This window comes from Monodelphis domestica, chromosome 2 (assembly GCF_027887165.1).
Source record: "Monodelphis domestica isolate mMonDom1 chromosome 2, mMonDom1.pri, whole genome shotgun sequence".
NCBI lineage: Eukaryota > Metazoa > Chordata > Mammalia > Didelphimorphia > Didelphidae > Monodelphis > Monodelphis domestica.
Genome location: NC_077228.1, coordinates 286005531 through 286026521, shown reverse-complemented (window position 1 = coordinate 286026521; position 20991 = coordinate 286005531). Strand labels below are relative to the sequence as shown.

At 40.2% G+C, this 20991-nt stretch overlaps 1 protein-coding gene and 1 pseudogene across 1 annotated transcript; one reads left to right on the top strand and one right to left on the bottom strand.

Annotated features, from left to right (window-relative positions):
- Nucleotides 1-19028, bottom strand: part of LOC103093999 (HAUS augmin-like complex subunit 1) — a 43061-nt pseudogene extending 24033 nt beyond the window's left edge.
- C2H6orf226 (chromosome 2 C6orf226 homolog) lies at nucleotides 15221-19609 on the top strand. The gene has a single exon (XM_016431082.2). The coding sequence runs from the start codon at nucleotides 19035-19037 to the stop codon at nucleotides 19518-19520; it is 486 nt and encodes a 161-aa protein (XP_016286568.2). The 5' UTR covers nucleotides 15221-19034; the 3' UTR covers nucleotides 19521-19609.
- The last annotated feature ends 1382 nt before the right edge of the window (nucleotides 19610-20991 follow it).

Below are 20991 nucleotides of genomic sequence, written 5' to 3'. Positions count from 1 at the left end.
TGGGACCTTCCATCTGCCTTCCCCTTAAACCGTGGTGTGTTCTCAGATTCCAGCTTTTGGGGGATGTACCTTTTGGATTGAGTCCATCAGGAGGGTTCCTTGGCTCTGTCTTCTTGTTAGGTTTGATTTTCAGTCTCCTAGGAGCAATAAGTTTGTGATCGGTAAGGAAGGATTTTTCAGAGGCCTGAACTTCTGCTGCTTCTAAGCCACCATCTTGACTCCTCCCCCCAAAAGGGGGATACATTGGAGAAGAACATGGCAAACCATTCTAGTATCTTTGTCAAGAAAACCTCATGGACAGTACTGGTGTGCTATTGTTCACTGGGTCACGAAGATCAGATATAACCATCTGGTGGGTAGGGACAACCAGGTGGCACAGTGAATAGAGTGGAGTCAAGAAGACTTGAATCCATATCTGGCTTCAGACACAGTGCATCTGTGTGACCCTGGAAAAGCCATTTAACCCTGTTTGCCTCTGTTTCTTCATCTGTAAAATGATCTGGAGAAGGAAATGGCAAACCATGTCTTTGCCAAGAAAACCCCACATGGGGTCACAAAGAGTCAGACATGACTAAAATGACTGAACAACAATAATAATAAGAGCTCCAGGTTTATGGAGGATATGTATTGTTACTTTTATTATAATGCCATTTCAGAAAATTCCTTTGCTTTGACCTAATATGGATGATTATCAAAAGATAAATGCATTGGTGGGAGCTTGTGACCTATAGTTTTAGGAATGCAGAGCCACAGTGCATCTTGAACCCAATATATTCAGCCCCTAGAGGACTCAACCTTCTAGTATAGATTACAGGAAAGTAACCCATAAGGGCACTTGATAATAATTTTAAAATAGAAGGATAATGGATGGGCATAGGTCATATTGGGAAATAACAACAAGGTTCTTTTTTTAGTAGCATCAATAAAGCATTTACATTTTTGAAAAATTTAAGTAGTTCATAAGTGGCCAAAGTCATTATTATATTTTCTTTCCTCCCTCCTTCCCTCCTTCCTTCCTTCCTTCCTTCCTTCCTTCCTTCCTTCCTTCCTTCCTTCCTTCCTTCCTTCCTCCCTTCCTCCTTCCCTCTCTTTCTTTCTTTCTTTCTTTCTTTCTTTCTTTCTTTCTTTCTTTCTTTCTTTCTTTCTTTCTTTCTTTCTTTCTTTCTTTCTTTCTTTCTTTCTTTCTTTCTTTCTTTCTTTCTTTCTTTTCCTTTAGTTTATGTCTTAGAATCAATACTACATATAGATTCCAAGGCAGAAGAATGGTAATTGGAGTTAAATTAGTTGCCCAGGATCATCCAGCTGGTCTAAGATCTTGAACCCAAAACCTCCTATCTCTAGGCCTGGCTCTCTATAGCCACCTAATTGCCCCAATGCTATATTTCTCAGACCTTATTTAGCAGAACCATATTGTTCCCTGAAGTTGTCGAAGAGATCACATCAGAGAAATGCAATTATTTGAATGGTATACACATAGTAAATCCATTTGTTTGGTTATTTGCGTGGGGTATGTGGAAGCTTTGGGTTCAGATGATGCAGAGATATATTAGAGATTTGGAATAAAATTACATTTATTAAGTGTCTATTGTGTGTATATAAGTTATAGCATTGGAATTCACCTGTATAGAGGCAGTGGCTGAAGATGAGAATGAATGAGATTGCTAAGGGAGATAATATAGACCAAGGACAAAATCTTGGCAATAATTACTTTGCAGGAAATAGGAAAGGAATAGTTAGAAATGGCACCTGTGTGTTGATGGGGGGCAGATGCCCTGGATTCCATCTTAGAAACTTAATAACACCTCCACTTAGTGTTTGAGTTTTGCCCTGAATTTGGTGCATTTCCAGGTTATTCAAGTTAACTTACCTACAAGCAATCAAAGCTTCCAAGCAGGATTTAAATATAGAATATTTATGCAGGACAATAATGAACTGAAAAGAAAAGACTAGTGTCCTAGTCTCCTCAGTGAATAGAGTTGAGCAGTTATTACTTGTCTTTTTTATTTCCTACCTCCCAAAAGACTCATGATATTCTAGTACTCCTTCTAGGATATTCTCCTCAATTTGCACTCTATACTCATTGGCTGGATCCCCTGGAAGATAACTATTATCCCAAATTCTAGGAAATTCTGTAGGTCTGTACTACTAAGAGTATAATCCATAAGCCCCCACTGGTGATTTTCCTTTACTTGTCAACCAGTAGGCATGGTTTGTTGCTCATCCTTTATTTCAAAGAGGGTCAATGACATCATGGGGTGATGTCTTGACTTGCACATGATTTAGATTTTAGTGATGAAGAGTTTCATAAGGTTGTTAGCCTCACTCTCTTCTGGAGTTATGGAAGTCCAGTGGTAAAAAAAAAAGTCAGGATGACTGATGATGGCCCAGGAAGCAGCAAATGACGCTGGCATCTTTGACATCTGACCAATCAACCTCTACACACTTTAGAGTGTCTCCTTCAGCTGGCTTCATGGCTAGTGGAACAAATTATTCTCATGTGCCCATTTCATCAGAGGAAGTCTTTATGTGTTTGGCGTAGACATCCCCCTAACTTCCTGATGGGTTTGAGGCCTATTGATTACCTTCAATCATTTATTGGAGTGTGGCTGCTGCTCATCCAACAACTTTTTGGAACCACAGGTGAAAGTTGGGGAGCAGATGGACATGAAAAGTAAAAAGGGCTTTGTAAGCCCTCACACCTTTGACTACCCATATACCTACCCCCTTCTTTCCATCCAGTGTCTAGTTTCTTTAAAAAAATTTAGAACTCAAGTTCGAGCACCACCTTCTATTTGAAGCCTTTCCTTATGCCCTCAGCTGCTAATGCTCCTCCTCATTACTCTGTATTTGCTTTGTATAAATGATGTATACACTTATTTTTGTATAATTTATTTTTTAAACCCATACCTTCCATCTGAGAATCAATATTGTGTGTTGGTTTTAAGGCAGAAGAGTGGTAAGGAGTTAAGTGACTTGCCCAGGGTCACACAGCTAATTGTAGCTCAGATTTGAACCAGGACTGGCTCTCTATACACAGAGCCCTCCAACTGTCCCTTTTATATGCTTATTTTAACAACAAAAACTAGTTGGGCCCAAGGGTCTGGTATGCTGCATCTTTCATACTCTTCTTAAGGGTACTTTCTGCTTTGAATGCACATGTACAGCAAATAATAAGTTCAGTGCTAGGGAGCCAGAGTATCTAAAAAAGGGTTAAACTTCTTTTCTCCCATTCTTTGAGTTATTATACCCTACTATCTAACCCTGGTGGCCCAGGGGAAATGATTTAAAGTTTAGAATTGGCTCTGATCCAGTATCTCTCCAAAGAGAAAGAGTAAAAAGATACCTCATGGCAATAAAGGTACTTCATATGAGTTGGGTATGGGACAGCTATTTATATCCTTTACCCAAAAGAAAGAAAGGCTTAGCACACTGTAAGGGGGGAAAGGGGTTAATTTTTAAAAGGGTTGGACTGGATTATTTAAGAGTGTGGTTGCCAGGAATTTAATTTATTCCAAAGACATTTATTTACAATTTATTTACAAAATGTAGAAAGAATGAAGTAAGAAAATCAGAGAGAGGAGAAGGTAATTCTTTCCTGAGGTTATTTTTTTCAGAAAATTCAGCAGTTAGGAGGCAGCCGGGTAGCTCAGAGGATTGAGGGACAGGCCTAGACATGGGAGGTCCTAGGTTCAAACCTGGCCTCAGACACTTCCCAGCTGTGTGACCCTGGGCAAATCACTTAACCCCCACTGTCTAGCCCTTACTGCTCTTCTGCCTTGGAACCAGTATTGAGTTCAAGATAGAAGGTAAAGGTTTTTAAAAAAAGAAAGAAAAGATAAGAAAATCCAGCAGTTAAAAGTCAGTTTTTCACTCACCACGTGTCAGTTCAAAGGAAGTGATTTTAGAACAGCCTCCCCAGGAACAGGGTCTGGGGTCCAGCCTCCACTTCCAAAGAATGAAGAACTGTCTCTCACAGGAAGTGACAGCTCCTTTTAAAGATGCTTCTTTTGCGTCACTTCCTGTGTCTTCCCCTAATTTTACGTCTACCAATCACAGTTGAAGCTTTGCTTTAAGACTGCCCAGGGGCAGTTAGTTTAATTCTAATTTGTCACCCACTATTGCACACGTGGGTCACAGACCTCCTGCTTAATGATTAAGTGGGATGTTTACATTTTTGATGATTAGATCTAAAAATAGGTAGAGGTTACAATTTTAATCTTCACAATCAGGGGAGAGTTAATTTTAATCTTCACAACATAAAGGTTCATATTCATAGAAAGACTAAAAAAAGATACTGTAACTTTTAACCATGCTTTTATTCTTCTTAAAACTTGGTTTTGTTTTGCTTTTTGTGAAATTGTCCTTTTACATTTCACTTGGGCTGTAAACTGTCCAAATAACTCCCTCCAGATCCATATCTTTTGGTAAGCCACAGCAGGAATCAATTTCATTACCTTCCAAGAAGGGTCCATTAGTGGAAGCAGTATGGGTATGTCCAATGCTGATGGAGAGCCCAGAATTTCTGAACCTGTTCAGAAATCACAAGGTGGCCTTTAGGACAGGAAGCATCCACCACAAAATTACTGCCCAGCCACCAAAATCAGGGCTCTAAGGTCTACTCCCAGGCTCATCCAAGCAGGACCTATACTTGGGCTGCCATGCATTTTCAGTCAACAAGTGGGAAGCCCTGAATAGCCCAGGTACAATCTATAGCCAGGAAGTGAATCAGGCACTGAGGGGATCTTACTCTCTTTTAAAGCACCATTAAGTCAGTGGCTCTTCCTGCTCATTAGAAAATAAAGATTTGTCTTGGTTATCCCCTAAATACTTGCATCCTTCAGCGTAGGCCAGAAGCAGGCAGGGCACCCTAAGTGTCTGTCTATGGCCCTTGTTATACTTATGTGAATAGAGCTCCACCTTCAGGTAGGTGTAGTCCTCTTAAACACAGAGAGACAGACAGAGACACAGAGAGAGAAGGGGAGAGAGGAGAGACAAGGACAGAGAGATGACAGAGACACAGAGAAAGGACAGAGGCAGGAAGAGAGACAGAGACAGCGAGACAGAGAAATAGAGAATATGAATGGCAAATGGAAGGTCTCCAGAACCACAAGACATGTTGAAGTGCTAAGGAGGAGATAGCACCCCAACATGTCCCTTGATTCCTAATGTCTGATCCCCAGAGACTGCCCAAAGTGGACTTCTCAGGTAACATTACTCTCTATTTTAGGGAGTAAGATTCCTTCTCATTCTCAGACTGACCCTCCCTTTATCCTTGAATATTTTCTCACCTAAATTTATCTCCGTAGCTTCCCCAGGTACTATTTTATTTGCTTTGATAAATATTTCCTCTCTCTCCATGATTAGCTTTTGTGTATTAAGTGTTTGGTGGGAGGACAATTGAAGCTGGCCGAAATGAGATGACTCCCTACCAGATTTGGGACAGAATTATTTCCCTCTAACTTGGAGTGACAAGGGGAAGTAGCTTTTATACTGAACCCAATCAGAGTTGTACTGGACCAAAAACATGTGATGTGTAACAGATATAATTCCAAGCACAATATTCCTCTTGAAGCTTGTGAATTTTAAAAACTACTCAGACTGCACTTTAGAAGATTTGATTTAGCTATTTTCTTATTGTAACAATGGAGATACTTGGTCTAACAAGAATCAGGAATGTCTTAGGAACTTTACATTACTCCACCCATACTTAGACATACTTTAGGGGAAGATAAAGTTGTAAACTCCTGATTGAACAATGAAGGTACTTAACTCATAACTTATAATGAAGTAGAACTTTAAGCTAAGTCTATTTTTAGATCTAATACAAAAAGGTGTTAAGTACCTGTAAAGGTTAAATTAATCACAAAAAGATCAAATAACTCACAAAAGGTAAGCTTAACAAAGAAGTGTGAAGTACGTCAGAAGATATAATCTAACCAGAGAAGGTGAGAACTAAAGAGTGGTGAGAACTAAGAATGGGCAGTCCTAGAAAAAAGTATCTACTGTGATTGGTAGACATAAAAATTTAGGGGAGGTGACATAAGAGAAAATTTCTTTAAAGGGAAGGGGTAAAAAGTCAGTGGGGAGAATTGAGTTCGGAGTGGAATTGGGTTCTGAACTCAGTTCAGGAGATTAAGTTCAGTAGAGGACTGAAGCTTCCTTGGAGACAGTCTCGTGGTGAGTGATAAGACTGACTTCCTTTCCCTTAGGCTCAGGGAGGCCACTTTGGCCAAGGCCTTTAACTATTGCCTGACTCAACCTGAGCCAGAGCAGTTTAAATTAATTCTCTCTCTCTCTCTCTTCTTTCCTTAATTCCTTCTCTCTATATTAGTTAAAATCTTCATAATTCCCAACTGACTTGGGTATTTTATTATCTGGGAATCATCCCTGGTGACCATTAAAATTTAGATTCAAGTCAAAACACTAAAATTATCTTACAAACTAGAAGAGTGATTGGCCAGCCACAGCTCTCTTGGTGGTCCCCACAAATGGGGAGCTCTAGTTTCCCTGAGATGTGGAATGGGCTATTCCATTTGTTGTTGTTGTTGTTGAGTCCTTTCAGTTTTCTCTTTCTGACCCCATTTGGGCATTTTATGGCAAAGACACCAGAATGATTTGCCAATTCCTTCTCCAGCTCATTTAACAGATGAGGAACTGAGGCACACCGGATTAAGAGACTTTTCTGGGCTCACAGAGCTACTAAGTGCCTGAGGCTGGATTTGAATTCAGAAATGAATCTTCCTAGCCTCAGACCCAGTACTCTATCCACTGTAACATCTAGCTGGGGCATTCCAAATCTGTCTATAATGTCCAGGCTACTATGTGGGCTGTCCGGTCCTGTGTTTCTTTTACTGTCACATTTGTACGGATTGCTACTTTCCTCCCCAAAGAATGTAAAGTCCCTGAAGGCAGAGATGACTATTTTTGTCTCCATATACCTCATACTTGGCACGTAGAAAGAAGGTACTTAATAAATGCTTGCTGATTGATTACTGCTATGTGCCTTCAACCCTCTGAATTCTAGGAATCAACCTACCAACGCCATCTTCTCTACAAGGAAGCAGGAAGCAAACCAAGCAGGTGGCATCTCTGAAGCCAAGGGAAGGGAAAGTGTGGAATGACACCAAGAGAGTTCCAAGCTTACAATTAGATTAGACAATTAGGAGGTCCTCAGGGACCTCTGAGAGAAAAACTTCATAGGGAAGCCACATTGTAGACAATTAATGGGAGTAGATAATGAAGAGTCATAGGATTTACAACTGGAAAAGACCTTAGAGATTATCCAGTCTGAAATCACAAACAAGGAAATTGAAGGCTCCCTCCCCCCTTTTTAAACCATTACCTTCTATGTGTGTTTTTTTTTTAACAACCCTTATCTTCCATCTTGATTCTAAGTATTGTGTATTAATTCCAAGGTAGAAGAGTGGTAAGAGCTAGGCTGGGTTAAGTGCCTTGCCCAAGTTCACACAGCTAGGAAGTGTCTGAGACTAGATTTGAACCCAGGACCTCCCATCTCTAGATCTGGCTCTCAAACCACTGAGCCATCTAGCTGCCCCAATGTAGCTCCTTTAAAGATACAAAGAGAGTAAGGACTATAGGTGGGATTTAAGCCTAGGTTTTCTAACATCAAATCTGGTGCTTTCTCCACTGCATTCTACCTTGCTGCATCTAGCACTAATAAACTTTAAGGAAATTTTTGATGAAGGGGAAAAGAGGAAAGCAAAAGGGTGCTTCAAGGGTGGCAAGTCTGGCTTGCACCTGGGTTTTGAGATGGGCCTAAGTCAGGGGTAGAAAAATAGTCAACTCAAGTTAAGTACTTGCAATGATATCAGACATGATGCTAAATCCAGGGAATAGAAAGGCAAAAAACAGACCTTGCCCTCAAGGAACTTCCAATCTAATGGGACAAGACAACCTGCAAACAACTATATACAAATGAGATTTCCATGGGGAAAATCAGAGATAGTCTCAGAGGGAGCACACATACCAAGGAAGACCAGTAAAGGCTTCTTTTCCAAAGTGGGACTTTGGTGTGGGGTGGCAGAGGAGGCTACTTTCCAAATTTTCCCTAAGTAAGTGTCATATTTAGCTCCAAGTCAAGGGGCTTTAAAAGACTGCCTGCCCTTTGACCCAGTCAAACCTCTGCTGGGTTTATACCCCAAAGAGATAAGGAAAAAGACTGAAACAAAAATATTTATAGCCGTACTCTTTGTTGTGGCAAAAGACTGGAAGATGAGGGGAAATCCTTCAATTGGGGAATGACTGAACAAATTGTGGTATCTGATGGTGATGGAATACTATTATGCTGAAAGGAATAATGAACTGGAGGAATTCCATGGGAACTGGAACAACCTCCAGGAATTGATGCAGAGTGAGAGGAGCAGAACCAGGAGAACATTGTACACAGAGACTGAAACACTGTGGTACAATCAAATTAGTGGCAATGCAGTGATCCTGAACAACTTGGAGGGATCTACGAGAAAAAACATTATCCACATTCAGAGGAAAAACTGTGGGAGCAGAAACACAGAAGAAAAACAACTGCTTGATTACATGGGTCAAGGGGGATATGGCTGGGGATGTAGACTCTAAAAGATCACCCTGGTGCAAATATTAACAATATGGAAATAGGTTCTGATCAAGGACACATGTAAAACCCAGTGAAATTGCAGGTCAGCTACGGGAAGGGATTGGTGGGAGGGAGGGAAAGAACATGAATCATGTAACCATGGAAAAATATTCTAAATTAATTAATTAAATAAATAAATTTAAAGTAAAATAAAATGAAATACATATTTAGCTCCAAGTGTTTACTTAAATAGTTTCATAATTTATGGTAGAATTTCCAATGAATATAGGAATAATTTCTGCTTCATGAAATAGAAAATGTAAACTGAGGAAACTTTCTGGTTGAACTAACTGGATGTACTCTGGCTTACTAAAGAACTGCTAGAGGGAAACCTGAAACTGCTTGGTTGTAATGGAGGTAGGAATGAGAAATGCTGAGGGATGCTAGTACAGGGATGCTGCCACACAGGGGAACTGCTCTGTAGAATGCTCTGGGGTTTGCCTACTGATCCCTACTGATGGTTGATGATGGATCAGTCTATTTCCTCATCTCCTCCTCCCTTTCACTCCCTCCCTTCTCCAACCCTCTCCTCCCTGCCTCCCTCATCTCCCAGTTCTTCTTGAAGCCTTTGGCTTCTTCCCTCCCCCTTGAGTAAACTATAAAGATACTCTTTTCTTTTCCTTTTTCAAGTCAAGGGGTTTATTGGGATAACAGGATAGGAAACTGAGGTAAGAGGGATGAGGATGTCCCTAATCTCTTCATTTCAATGTTTGGGAAACATTCAATTAGGTGTCCTAATGACTTAGCTGCCAAGTTTGTTTGCTTACTCAGAGAAATGACCTTGCTTTCTTGCCTGTTAAATTAATTTCTCTTCTTTGAAAGACTAAGGAATATAAAATATCAAATCAAAACTCACTGCATACTACTTCCAATTTAATGAGAATTACTTACAACTTCACACATAAGTTCTTTTTAACCAGCTGCCATTGTTTGTTTGTTTGTTTGTTTAAACCCTTACCTTCTGGTCTTAGGATAATACTGGGTGTTTGTTCTAAGGCAGAAGACTGCTAAGGGCTAGGCAATGAGGCTTAAGGGACTTGCCCAAGGTCACACAGCTAGGCAGTGTCTGAGGTCAAATTTGAACCCAGGACCTCCCATCTCTAGGTCTGGCTCTCAATCCACTGAACCACCCAGCTGCCCCCACCAACTGCCATTGTTAGATGTTAGAGAAGGCCCTGGAGAATGAAGTCCTCCTAGCTTGAGGTCAAGGTGATAATGAAAGAATGAGACTGGACAAGCCACAGTGGCTCAGAATAGACAGAGGTTTATCATAAGTAACTTACAATAGGCAGATCCATCTCTAGTGCCAACCTCCTTACAAGGAGGGTCTCTTTTTATAGGGAGGGGTAAACTAAAGCCCAACAGGACCCAGGTGTTCACCTCAGACTGTTTTGGGTCTGTGCTGACAAAATTGTTCCCAGGGTCATCAAGACCAGCTTCTCAGGCCTGATAAGACATTTTCCCAGAGCTAGCAAGGAAAGTGCCATGGCCAACAAGATGCAGCAATGTGCCTGCAGGAGGTGTATGCACACACACTGTCTTATACAATAGGATGAATGAGCGGTCAAGTTTTCTGGTACCCCGGGTCATGCAGCTGAAGTCCCAGTGCCTCACACCAGGGAAGCCAAGAGGAAGAAGAGAATTCTTAGCAAGGGGGACAGCCAATGAAAAGGAATGGAGCTGGGAGACAGAGCACCTTACCCAAGAAATAACAATGATAACAATAACAATAATAATAGCTAATGTTACATATGGGATATTTCCCATTCTGGAGGCCATCATATATATATAATATATATGTATAATATATAACTAACATGGTCCGTACTAGGTTCCAGGCACTGTGCTTATCACTTTACAATTATTATCTCATTTGATTTTCATGATAACTCTGAGAGATAAATGGTATTATTATCCTCATTTTATGGATGAGGAAATGAAGGCAAAAAGAAGTTTGCCAAAGGTCACTGTGTAAGGCCAAATTTGAACACATCTTCCTAACTCCAGGCTCAACACTATCTACAATGCTATTTAGGCAAGAGTTCCTAGATCAGAGAATATGTGTAAAGACATCGGATATAAGAAGATTGTAATGGTAGGAAAGGGTTGGGCTATGAAGTTCTTTTTTAAAAATTACCATTTAAAAATATGTAACATAATACATATTATTTGCTACAAATATGTACTAAATTATAATCAATATGCTTATTTGAGAAACAAATTCTCACATTAGTTATGTCCCAAAATGTGTCATTCTCCCTGCTCCCCCCAAGAAGGCAGTGATATAATAAGAATTTTAGTTAGCTTGATTAGCCTGGTTAGAAGAAAGGATTTTAGCTCAGCAGTAAGGGTTTTGATATTTTACACTGTTCCCTTTAAGAAGAGAATGGACAAAAGATCCCAGCTTTTGGTTGATGCCCAGTAGATCTGGCTCCATCCTCTTATATCTTATATATATCATCCTATACTTTCACTTTTCTCATGTGTGTTTCTTAAAGACAGCATATGTTAGGGTTTTAGATTCTAATCTACTCTGCTATTTGCTTGCATTTTATGGGTGAGTTAATTCCATTCACATTCAGAGTTATGATTACCAGCTGTGTATTTCCCATCATTTTGAGTTCTACTCCTAGTCCTGCCTTTTCTTCTTTCACTATTTCCTTCTACACCAATGTTTATTTTTAATCAGTCCCCCTAGTTCCCACCCTTATTTTACTTCCCTTTCTACCCCCTCCCTTCTTATTCCCCCCTTATTTTCTTTGCAGTCTTTTTAAACTACCCCCCACCCTCTCCCTCCCTTGTACTGCTTCCCTCCCCACCAGTCCATTTGTCAATTTCAATGCACGTAAGAGTTGAGTATTCCCTACCTCCAACCTCTTTACCCTTCCAGTGTATTGATGTTCTCCCCCCTCCCACCATGAGCTTCTTTGTGACATATAAATTTAACCCCTTTTGTTTCTTTTCCCATTTCTTTTAGTATTAACCTCTTTTTTAGCTCTAGTTATATATATATATATATATGTATGTATGTATGTATACATACATGTATATGTATTTATGCATACATATATCTATATATATATTTATGTCTTGGCATTTCATCCTATACAGTTTGTCACTGTTCCCTCTAATTGTAATTCTTCTAGCTGCCCAGGTGATAATAACAATTTTCAAGAGTTACCAATGACCTCATTTCTTATAGGGATACATATCATTTTAACTTATTGGGTCTCTTTAAAAAAAAAGGTGTTTTTGTTTTTGTTTTTGTTTTTCCCCCTTTTTTTAAATTGCCTTTTAATCATTCTCTTGAGTTCTGTGCTTGGGAATCAAATTTTCTGTTCAGGTCTGGTCTTTTCTTTACAAATGCTTGGAATTCTTCTATTTTGTTGAATGACCATACTTTCCTCTGTAAGAATATAGTAAGTTTTCCTGGGTAGTTGATTCTTGGTTGTAGACCTAGTTCCCTTGCTTTTCGGAATATCATATTCCATGCCTTTTGGTCCTTCAGTGTAGATGCAGCCAGATCCTATGTTATCTTCACTGTGGCTCCATGGTATCTGAATGACTTCTTGGCAGCTTGTAATATTTTTTCCTTGGTCTGATAGTTCTTGAATTTGGCTATAACATTCCTGGGTGTTGTCAGTTGGGGATTAAGTATAGGAGGTGATCTGTGGATTCTATCAATCTCCACTTTTTCCTCGTGTTCTAGAATATTGGGGCAGTTTTCTTGGATAATTTCCTGTAGTATGAGATCCAGCCTTTTTCTTTTGTCATGGTCTTCTGGTAGACCAATGATTCTTAAGTTGTCTCTCCTGAAATAATTTTCTAAATCTTCTGTTTTATGTATGAGATGCTTCATATTTTCCTCAATTCTTCATTCTTCTGGTTTTGTTTTATAGTGTCCTGCTGTTTTGTGAAGTCACTTGATTCTAGTTGTTGTATTCTGGTTCTTAAAGCCTGGATTATTTCATCCCTGGCTTTTTGGTCATCCTTCTCATTCTGGTCTGATTTTCTTTGGAGATCATCTTTCATTCTCTTTACCTCATCTCTCATCTCCTTTGCCTCATCTTTCATCTCCTTTGCCTCATTTTCAAGCTGGTTGATTTTGGCTTTCAAGACACTATTTTCTCTTTCCAGATAACTTATCTTAGTTTTTAAGTTCTTTTCCCAATTGTCTTCAGCCTCTCTTAATTGTGTTTTGAATTGTATTTTGAGTTCTTTCAAAGCCTGCATCCAATTCATTGGATTTTCTGGTTTATTGCTTGGTGTTCCCTCCTTTTCTGTTCTGTTTGCTCTTTGTTCATTGCCTGTATAGAAGCTGTTGATTGTAATTTCTTTTTTCTTTTTCTGTTGTTTGCCCATATTTATCTCTTCTTTACTTCCTGCAGTTGTCTGTGCTCTTGTTCCTCTCATTTTTATTTTTGGTTTTGGGGTTTTCTGTCAGTCTCCCCTCTTGGAGCTTTGTCAGGAGACCTCTCAGTGCAGTCTGTGGGGAGGAGTGTTGAGATCCCAGATTTTGGGACCAAACCCACTATTTGATAAAAAAAAACTGCTGGGAAAATTGGAAGACAGTATGGGAGAGATTAGGTTTTGGATCAACATCTCACACCCTATAACAAGATAAACTCAGAATGGGTGAATGACTTGAATATAAAGAAGGAAACTATATGTAGATTAGGTGAACATAGAATAGTATACATGTCAGATCTTTGGGAAAGACTTTAAAACCAAACAAGAGCTAGAAAAAAATCACAAAATGTAAAATCAATAATTTTGATTACATCAAATTAAAAAGTTTTAGTACAAACAAAACTAACACAACCAAAATTAGAAGGGAAGCAACAAATTGGGAAACAATCTTTATAACAAAAACCTCTGACAAAGGTCTAATTACTCATATTTATAAAGTACTAAACCAATTGTACAAAAAATCAAGCCATTTTCCAATTGATAAATGGGCAAGGGACATGAATAGGCAATTTTCAGTTAAAGAAATCAAAACTATTAATAAGCATATGAAAAAGTGTTCTAAATCTCTTATAATCAGAGAAATGCAAATCAAAACAACTCTGAGGTATCACCTCACACCTAGCAGATTGGCTAACATGACAGCAAAGGAAAGTAATGAATGCTGGAGGGGATGTGGCAACGTCGGGACATTAATGCATTGCTGGTGGAGTTGTGAATTGATCCAGATATTCTGGAGGGCAACTTGGAACTATGCCCAAAGGGCACTGAAAGACTGTCTGCCCTTTGATCCAGCCATAGCACTGCTGAGTTTGTACCCCAAAGAGATAATAAGGAAAAAGACATATACAAGAATATTCATAGCTGCAGTCTTTGTTTTGGGGAAAAAATGGAAAATGAGGGGATGCCCTTCAATTGGGAAATGGCTGAATAAATTGTGGTATCTGTTGGTAATGGAATACTATTGTGATAAAAGGAATAATAAGGACTGGAGGAATTCCATGGGAACTGGAATGACCTCCGGGAATTGATGCAGAGTGAGAGGAGCAGAACCAGGAGAACATTGTACACAGAGACTGATACACTGTGGTACAATCGAATGTAATGAACTTCTCCATTAGTGGCAAGGCAGTGATCCTGAACATCTTGGAGGGATCTATGAGAAAGAACACTATCCACATTCAGAGGAAAAACTGTGGGAGTAGAAACACAGAAGAAAAACAATTGCTTGAATACATGGGTTGGAGGGATATGGTTGGGGATGGAGACTCTAAATGAACATCCTTATGCAAACACCAACAACATGGAAATTGGTTCTGGTCAAGGACACATGTGGAATTGTGTGTTAGTTGCGGGATGGGTGGGGGAAGGGGAGGGAAGGAAATAATGTGATTCTTGTAGCCAAGGAATAATGTTCTAAAATGACTAAATAAATTAAAAAAAAAAAGAAGATAATGGACAGAATGGGGCAGGGGATACTATAAGAAACCTGGGAGGAGAGAGAGACAGTTGGAAGTTCTGAGCGAGTCTCTGGGACTTCGTTTGGAGACAGTTGGTGGTGAGATAGACTCTCTGACAGCTGAAGAAGATTGGAGTTACTTGCAATACTTTTGTTGAGTGCTGAGAAAAAGCTGGGATAAATACTAAACTAAGAACAGTGGGTTACTGATAAGTTTTTCCTTTCTCGGCCACAGGTGGAGCCAGAGAGCTTGTCTGTGAAACTGACACAGAAAGTGGAATCTTTAGAGCTGATTAAAACTGTGAAGATTTAATATAGAATTTAAGGATTGAGAAGATTATATAAAGTAACTTATGGTAGTGAGATAGAATTTAATCTTTAGTCAGTTGAGTTTAGTCAGTTAAGTGTAGGTTCACCTCCGTGAACAAGAAGAAGCCCGTGAGGGACAGTTGGTTGGGTTGGTTATTTAGACTTCTTAGAATAAGGATTTTTTGTAAGAGATCTCCTAACATTCATACTTCCTATTCCTCTTTCTACTAAAAAAGAATAATAAATAACATTGTATGAGACTGCCTCAAGTAAGTTCCTCCACCGTCTGAATCAACTTGGCCCAGGCAGCTATAGCTGTATCAATATCAACGCAGTCAGATAAATTATATAACAGCTATTTTTTAATTATTACATTTAGTTTCAAGCCAGCTAGCCTTAAAGTATAATTGATTAACATTTTGAAATATATGGTTTATAAACTTGTTACATTTGTAACCCAGTTTAATATTTATTATTAAAGCAGGTAATATGATGTAGGTAATATACATATTTTAATATAACACATATTTCCCTATTTGTCATGTTATGAAACAAAACACATTGCTTATACTAGAGAAAATTTATGGAGTAAATAAAGTGAAGAATGGTATGCTTCAATCAATCAGTGGCGAAGGATATCATTTTTCCATCATGAGTCTCTTGGAGATAGCCTTGATCCTTGCCTTGCTGACAATAATTAAATCATTCACAGCTGATCAGCGTACTTTATTGCTGTGATTGTGTACAGTGTTCTGGTTCTGCTCATTTCATTTAGCATCACTTTACACAAGTCTTTTCAGGGTTTTTGCTCATCTTGTTTGAAGGTCTTTAAAAGCCAAACGGGTACTTTTAGAGTTGATCCTGGAGGTGACAAGGAACCACTGGAGTCTATTGAATAATGAAGGGATGTGGTCAGACCTGGGCTTTAGGAAGCTCCCTTTTGAGAGTTAAAAGGAAGATTAAAGGGAAGTACGAGATTTGAGACAGGGGTAGCCCAGTTAAGAGGCCGCTACAGTAGTCTTGCTGAGCAATGAGGAGGGCCTGCAGCAGGCTGGTGGCGGGGTCAGAGAAGTGTGGTGGTGGAGGCTTACATTCAAATCCCAGCCTTGCTTCTCACCACCATTGTGATCATAAGCAGATCCCTGGGCTTCTCGTATCTACAGACAAATTTTTTTATCTGTAAAATGAAGCTGAAATGGAAAACTACTACATTTCACTTTAATTCTTCACTTTTCTTTTGTTTGTTCGAGTCCTCTTTCACAAAAAGACTAATATGGAAAGATGTTTTATTCTATTACACATGTAAAAATCTATATCAGATTGCTAACCATATCAGGGAAGGGGGTGGGAAGGGAGGGAAGAAGGGTTAGAATTTGGCTCAAACCTAAAGACAAGTTTAAAAATTTTTTTCCTGTCATTGAGTTAAAAATATTAGTAAATCTTAAAAAATAAAATAAAGTGAAAATAAAATTAAATACGTTGGCCACATAATGAGAAGAAAGGAATCACTGGAAAAGACTGATGTTGGGAAAGATTGAAGGGCATGACAGAAAAGTATATGGATAGTGTTGTGGAAACCATGAACATGAACTTGGACAGACTGAAAGATAGTGGACAATAGAGGGGCCTGGTGTGTTTGGTCCATGGAAAGAGGTATACATGACTGAATGATTGAACAACAACAAAAATGAAGATGATCTCTAAGGTGCCTTTTAGCTTTTAAATCCTATGATCCAGGAAAAAAAGAATCCTAGATCTAAATAGAAGACACTTGGATTTAAGTCTTGGCTCAGACATTTACTAGTTACAGAGTTTGGACAAGGTCCTCTCTGAGCCTCAGAGGTCTTCTGTGTAAAATGGGGCATCCTACCTGTGCTAACCCAAACCATAAGGTGTTTGGGAAGCACTACATAACTATAAGCAACCATGGTGATGATATCCAGCCATTGGATTAGGACATCTACAGAGACAAGAATAGGGACTTGGTCTTGAACCTGTTTCTGGTAATCCTGATATACAATATGAGTTTTGTCAGCCAAAGAACAGAAGCAAACACATCAGAAAACAAAAACAATTCCACAATTATGAAGTTGTTTGCACAGTTTTTTAGCATGTGATGACTGAAAAGGATTCCTATCTACCTCCCTCATCCAAATATTGATATATGTAAGTAATAAAAAATGGAAATCACTGGTAGGCATCTTGTGAATCAATATGGTACATTGGAGAAGGTAATGGATTTGGAGTCACCTTGAGTTTGAATTCTAGCTCTTCTGTTTCCTTTCTGTGTGGCTTTCAGTAAGATAATCAAAAGAACCGAGTATGCTCATAGAGAAATAAGGAAAAGGTCGGATGGGTGACTCAGTGCCAGGCCTAGAGAAGGAAAGTCTTGGGTTCAAATCTAGCTTCAGACACTTCCTAGTTGTGTAACCCTGGTCGAGTCATTTAACACATTCATTGTCTAATCCTTACCACTCTTCTACCTTAGAACCAATACACAGTATTGATTTCAAGACAGATGGTAAGGGTTTAAAAAAGAATTTTTTAAAAAATTCTTCTCATAAAAATAAATGTAAATTATACTCCAAATATAGTGGTAGCTAGGTAGTTCAGTGGATTGAGAGCCAGGCCTAAGAAGGAAGGTCCTGGGTTCAAATCAGGCCTCAGATACTTCCTAGCTGTGTGAGCTGGCATAAGTCACTTAACCCCTATTGCCTAGCCCTTACCACTCTACTGCCTTGGAACCAATACACAGTATTGATTCTAAGATGGAAGGTGAGGATTTTTTTAAAAATTAAAAGAGAAATTTAAAATCTGAAGGATGGGATCAAGGATCTGGTTTGTTTTGTTTGGTCCCAAAGGGTAGAAATAGGTACATGGGTACATGTTTCCAGAGGTCAATTGAGGTTCAATGGCAAGAAAAATTTCCTAACAATTAGAACTGTCAAAAAATGGGACGGGTTTCTACAGTATGTGATGGATTCTCCCTCCTTGCAGGTCTTCTAGATGCTGAATGATCACTAGTCTTGTATGTTAAGCAGAGGATTCCTTTTGTGTATAGATTGGATTAGATAGTGGCTAAGGTCCTTTATAATTGTGATTCTATAAAGTTCCCTCTCTGGGCCTCATCTGCAAAACAAGGAGATTGGAAGAGATAATTGCTCAACTCTTTAAATAGGCAGATATGTGGTGTAGTGCCTAGTCAGGAAGACCTGTGTTCAAATCTAATCTAAAATACTAGCTATGTGACCCTGGGCAAGTCACTTTACCCTCTTTGCCTCAGTTTACTCATCTTTAAAATAATCTGGAGAAGGAAATGGCAAACCACTTCAGTATCTCTGCCAAGAAAACCCAAAATGGGAGCAATGAAGAGTAAGCTATAACTGAAAAACCCATCACAATAACAACAAAAGAGTTGGACTAAAGATGACCTCTGAAGTAATATAAATCTAAGGTCTTCTGATCATTTATTTCTATCACAGACATTTTGATTCTGTAATTGTGCTACTCCCTCTGGGTTGATTTGATATGGTCTGTATACTAAGGTCCTTTTATTACTTCAATTTCTAACATTGATTACTTCTACCTTTGAAATTCTGATTCTCTGATTGGGCTCCCCTCTCCGGGTTGATTTGGTATGGCCCATAAAAACCAGTTAATATCTCCATCTTTGACATTCCGATTCTGTTCTGGTGCTCCCCTCCCCGGGCTGAATTGGTATGGTCTGTAAACTGGGGTCTCTGATTACTTCTATCTCTGACATTCTGATTTAGTGCTTTTGCTCCCTACTCTGGGCTAATCTCCATCTTTGACATTTTGATACTGTGATTGTCCTCCCCCTTCTGGGCTGACTTGATAGGGTCCAGCTCCTCCCTAAAACGCTGTTGCGGGTTCTTTCCGGCCTCCCAAACCGGAAGCAGGGGCCTACGCTTTTCCAGGTAGTCTTTACTTCCTTTGATCTTGCTTCTGTGCTCTAGTTGTGGTCTAATCGTGCCCTCCTCCGGAGGCCAGTGTGCACTGAAGCGGAGTGGGGTGTGTTTAGCCAGCGTTGTCTCCTTTAGAACGAAGCTCTGTTCTCAGGTGCCGAAGGCCCCACTCCGCTCTTGGCCGCAGGTCGGCTCGAGAGGCCGCAGGCCAGCTCGGGAGGCGTTCAGCTACTGCCATCTGCAAATGCAGCCCGGCACTACGGGTGGGGACGACTCAGAGCCCGGCCTGATGGGAAGGGAGGACCCAGAGTTCGGCCCTGCGGGAAAAAAGGACTCGGGGCCCGCCCTCGCCGTCGGGGATGCAGTGAGGCCCCCGGCTCCCGGGCTGCCCCCGCGGGATGAGGAGGGTGGTGGGGCCCCCCTCGGAGGAGCAATCCGGGCCCAAGACCCGGCGGCTGAGCAGGCGATATCAGCTCATTCCCGAGGCCCGGGCCTACGCTTTGCAGCTCCAGGGGGCCCGGCGCCGCCGGAGGAAGAGGAGGCCCCGGAACCTCGCGCCGTGTCTCTCTCCGACGTCCTGCAGCTGGTTCAGCAAGGCCAGGACATTCCTGGGCTGGAGAAGCTGCACATCACGGCCACCTGCAGGGAGCCCACCGCATCGCGGATTCCCCGGAAACCCAAGCCTTGGGAAACCCCGCTCCCGACCAGCCCCGGCTTGCCCTCGCCCTAGAACTCCTGACTATACTAGAGAACCCCCTCCCCCAATGACTGAGCACCTAAGCCATCCGACACATTAACATTAAAGTATTTACCATGTGCCAGGCGCTTCTTCGGATTTCACAGCTTGGTCGAATGTGGGGGTGGGAGGTGGGTTTGGGAGAAAGGATTCCTATCTCATGAGCGAAGAGGAAGCTGTAGTGGAAAGGGTGCTGGTAAATTTAGCCAAGAGGCCTGGATTCGAGCCAGCCCCAACACTAATTGGTAGCAGCTAGAGCAAATCGGTTCATTTCAGAGCCAGTTGGGGGGGGGGGGAGGAGGAAATGCTTTGCATATCTTAAAGGATTGTACTAGTGTGAACTAGACACCAGAACCGAAGCTTTTGTTCCTTGAAGCTGAATGTTTTATGAAAAAAAAATGCTTGAGAATTCTGAAAATGTTTTTAAAAGTACAAACCCTCCAACAGTACAAAGTATGAACCCATACAACCTTTGCTGACAATATGAAAAACCCACAATTTGATTAAGAGCTTGATAACCACTAGGCTCTGCTCTTTCCAAATGTAGTGTAGTTATGATGGATTAGAACTGTTCAGATCCATGTCTGATCCATTACTGTCCCCATTTGAAGTTTTCTTGGCAAAGATCCTAGTTTTGCCATTTCCTTCTACAGTTCATTTTATAGATGAGGAAACTGAAGCAAGCTGGATGAAGTGACTTGCCCACGGTCAGGTCACACATCATGTAAATATGAAGCCCAAACAATCTTAGGAAGATGTCTTAACTCTAGGCCTGCACCTAGCTGCCCATACTCTCTTTAGTACTATTGTTTTTACATATATCCATCCTGTTCCTCAGCTGGACTTTTTATAAATGTTTTATATTGCTTCACGGGACCAGAAAACATGTTCCAACCTTGGCATTAACATTTAATCCCTGTAATTGTGAAGTCAGTTTCTAGAAACTTTTTTTTTTTGTAAAATAGGAGTTGGCAGGTATAAAAATTCTCTAAAGGTCTTCCTATTTGTCATTTAACTCAAACAGGAAATTCTCAAGTTGCTAGACTTGTGACAGCCCTACAGAAAAAAAAAATTTTTTTAGGGACCAGAAACAAATGTTAAAAGTAGATGGGAGTCAGGAACACCTGTTTTCAAAACCAGCCTTTGATTCTCCTTAGCTTTGTAACCCTGGGCATCAATCAGAACCTTAGACTGCTTCATTTTCCTCATCTGTAAGATGAGTATAAGAGTACCTACCTTCCCAGGGCAGTCGAGAGGATAAAAATCACAAATAATTTGGCAAGTGCTAAGCAAACTTTAAAACATTAAATGCTATTGGATATTCATTTGAACGTGGGTTGTTGGGTACAGGCCCAGAGAGCTGAATGGTTTGGTATATCTTAATTAAAAATTTTTTTTTTTAAAATTCTCATAAAAGAAATGTAATTTATACTCCAAATATAGTGGTAGCTAGGTAGTTCAGTGG

What these genes read in the sequence shown, in the direction of transcription:
- C2H6orf226 (XM_016431082.2), top strand. Translation starts at nt 19,035, where the DNA reads ATGCAGCCCGGCACTACGGGTGGGGACGACTCAGAGCCCGGCCTGATG.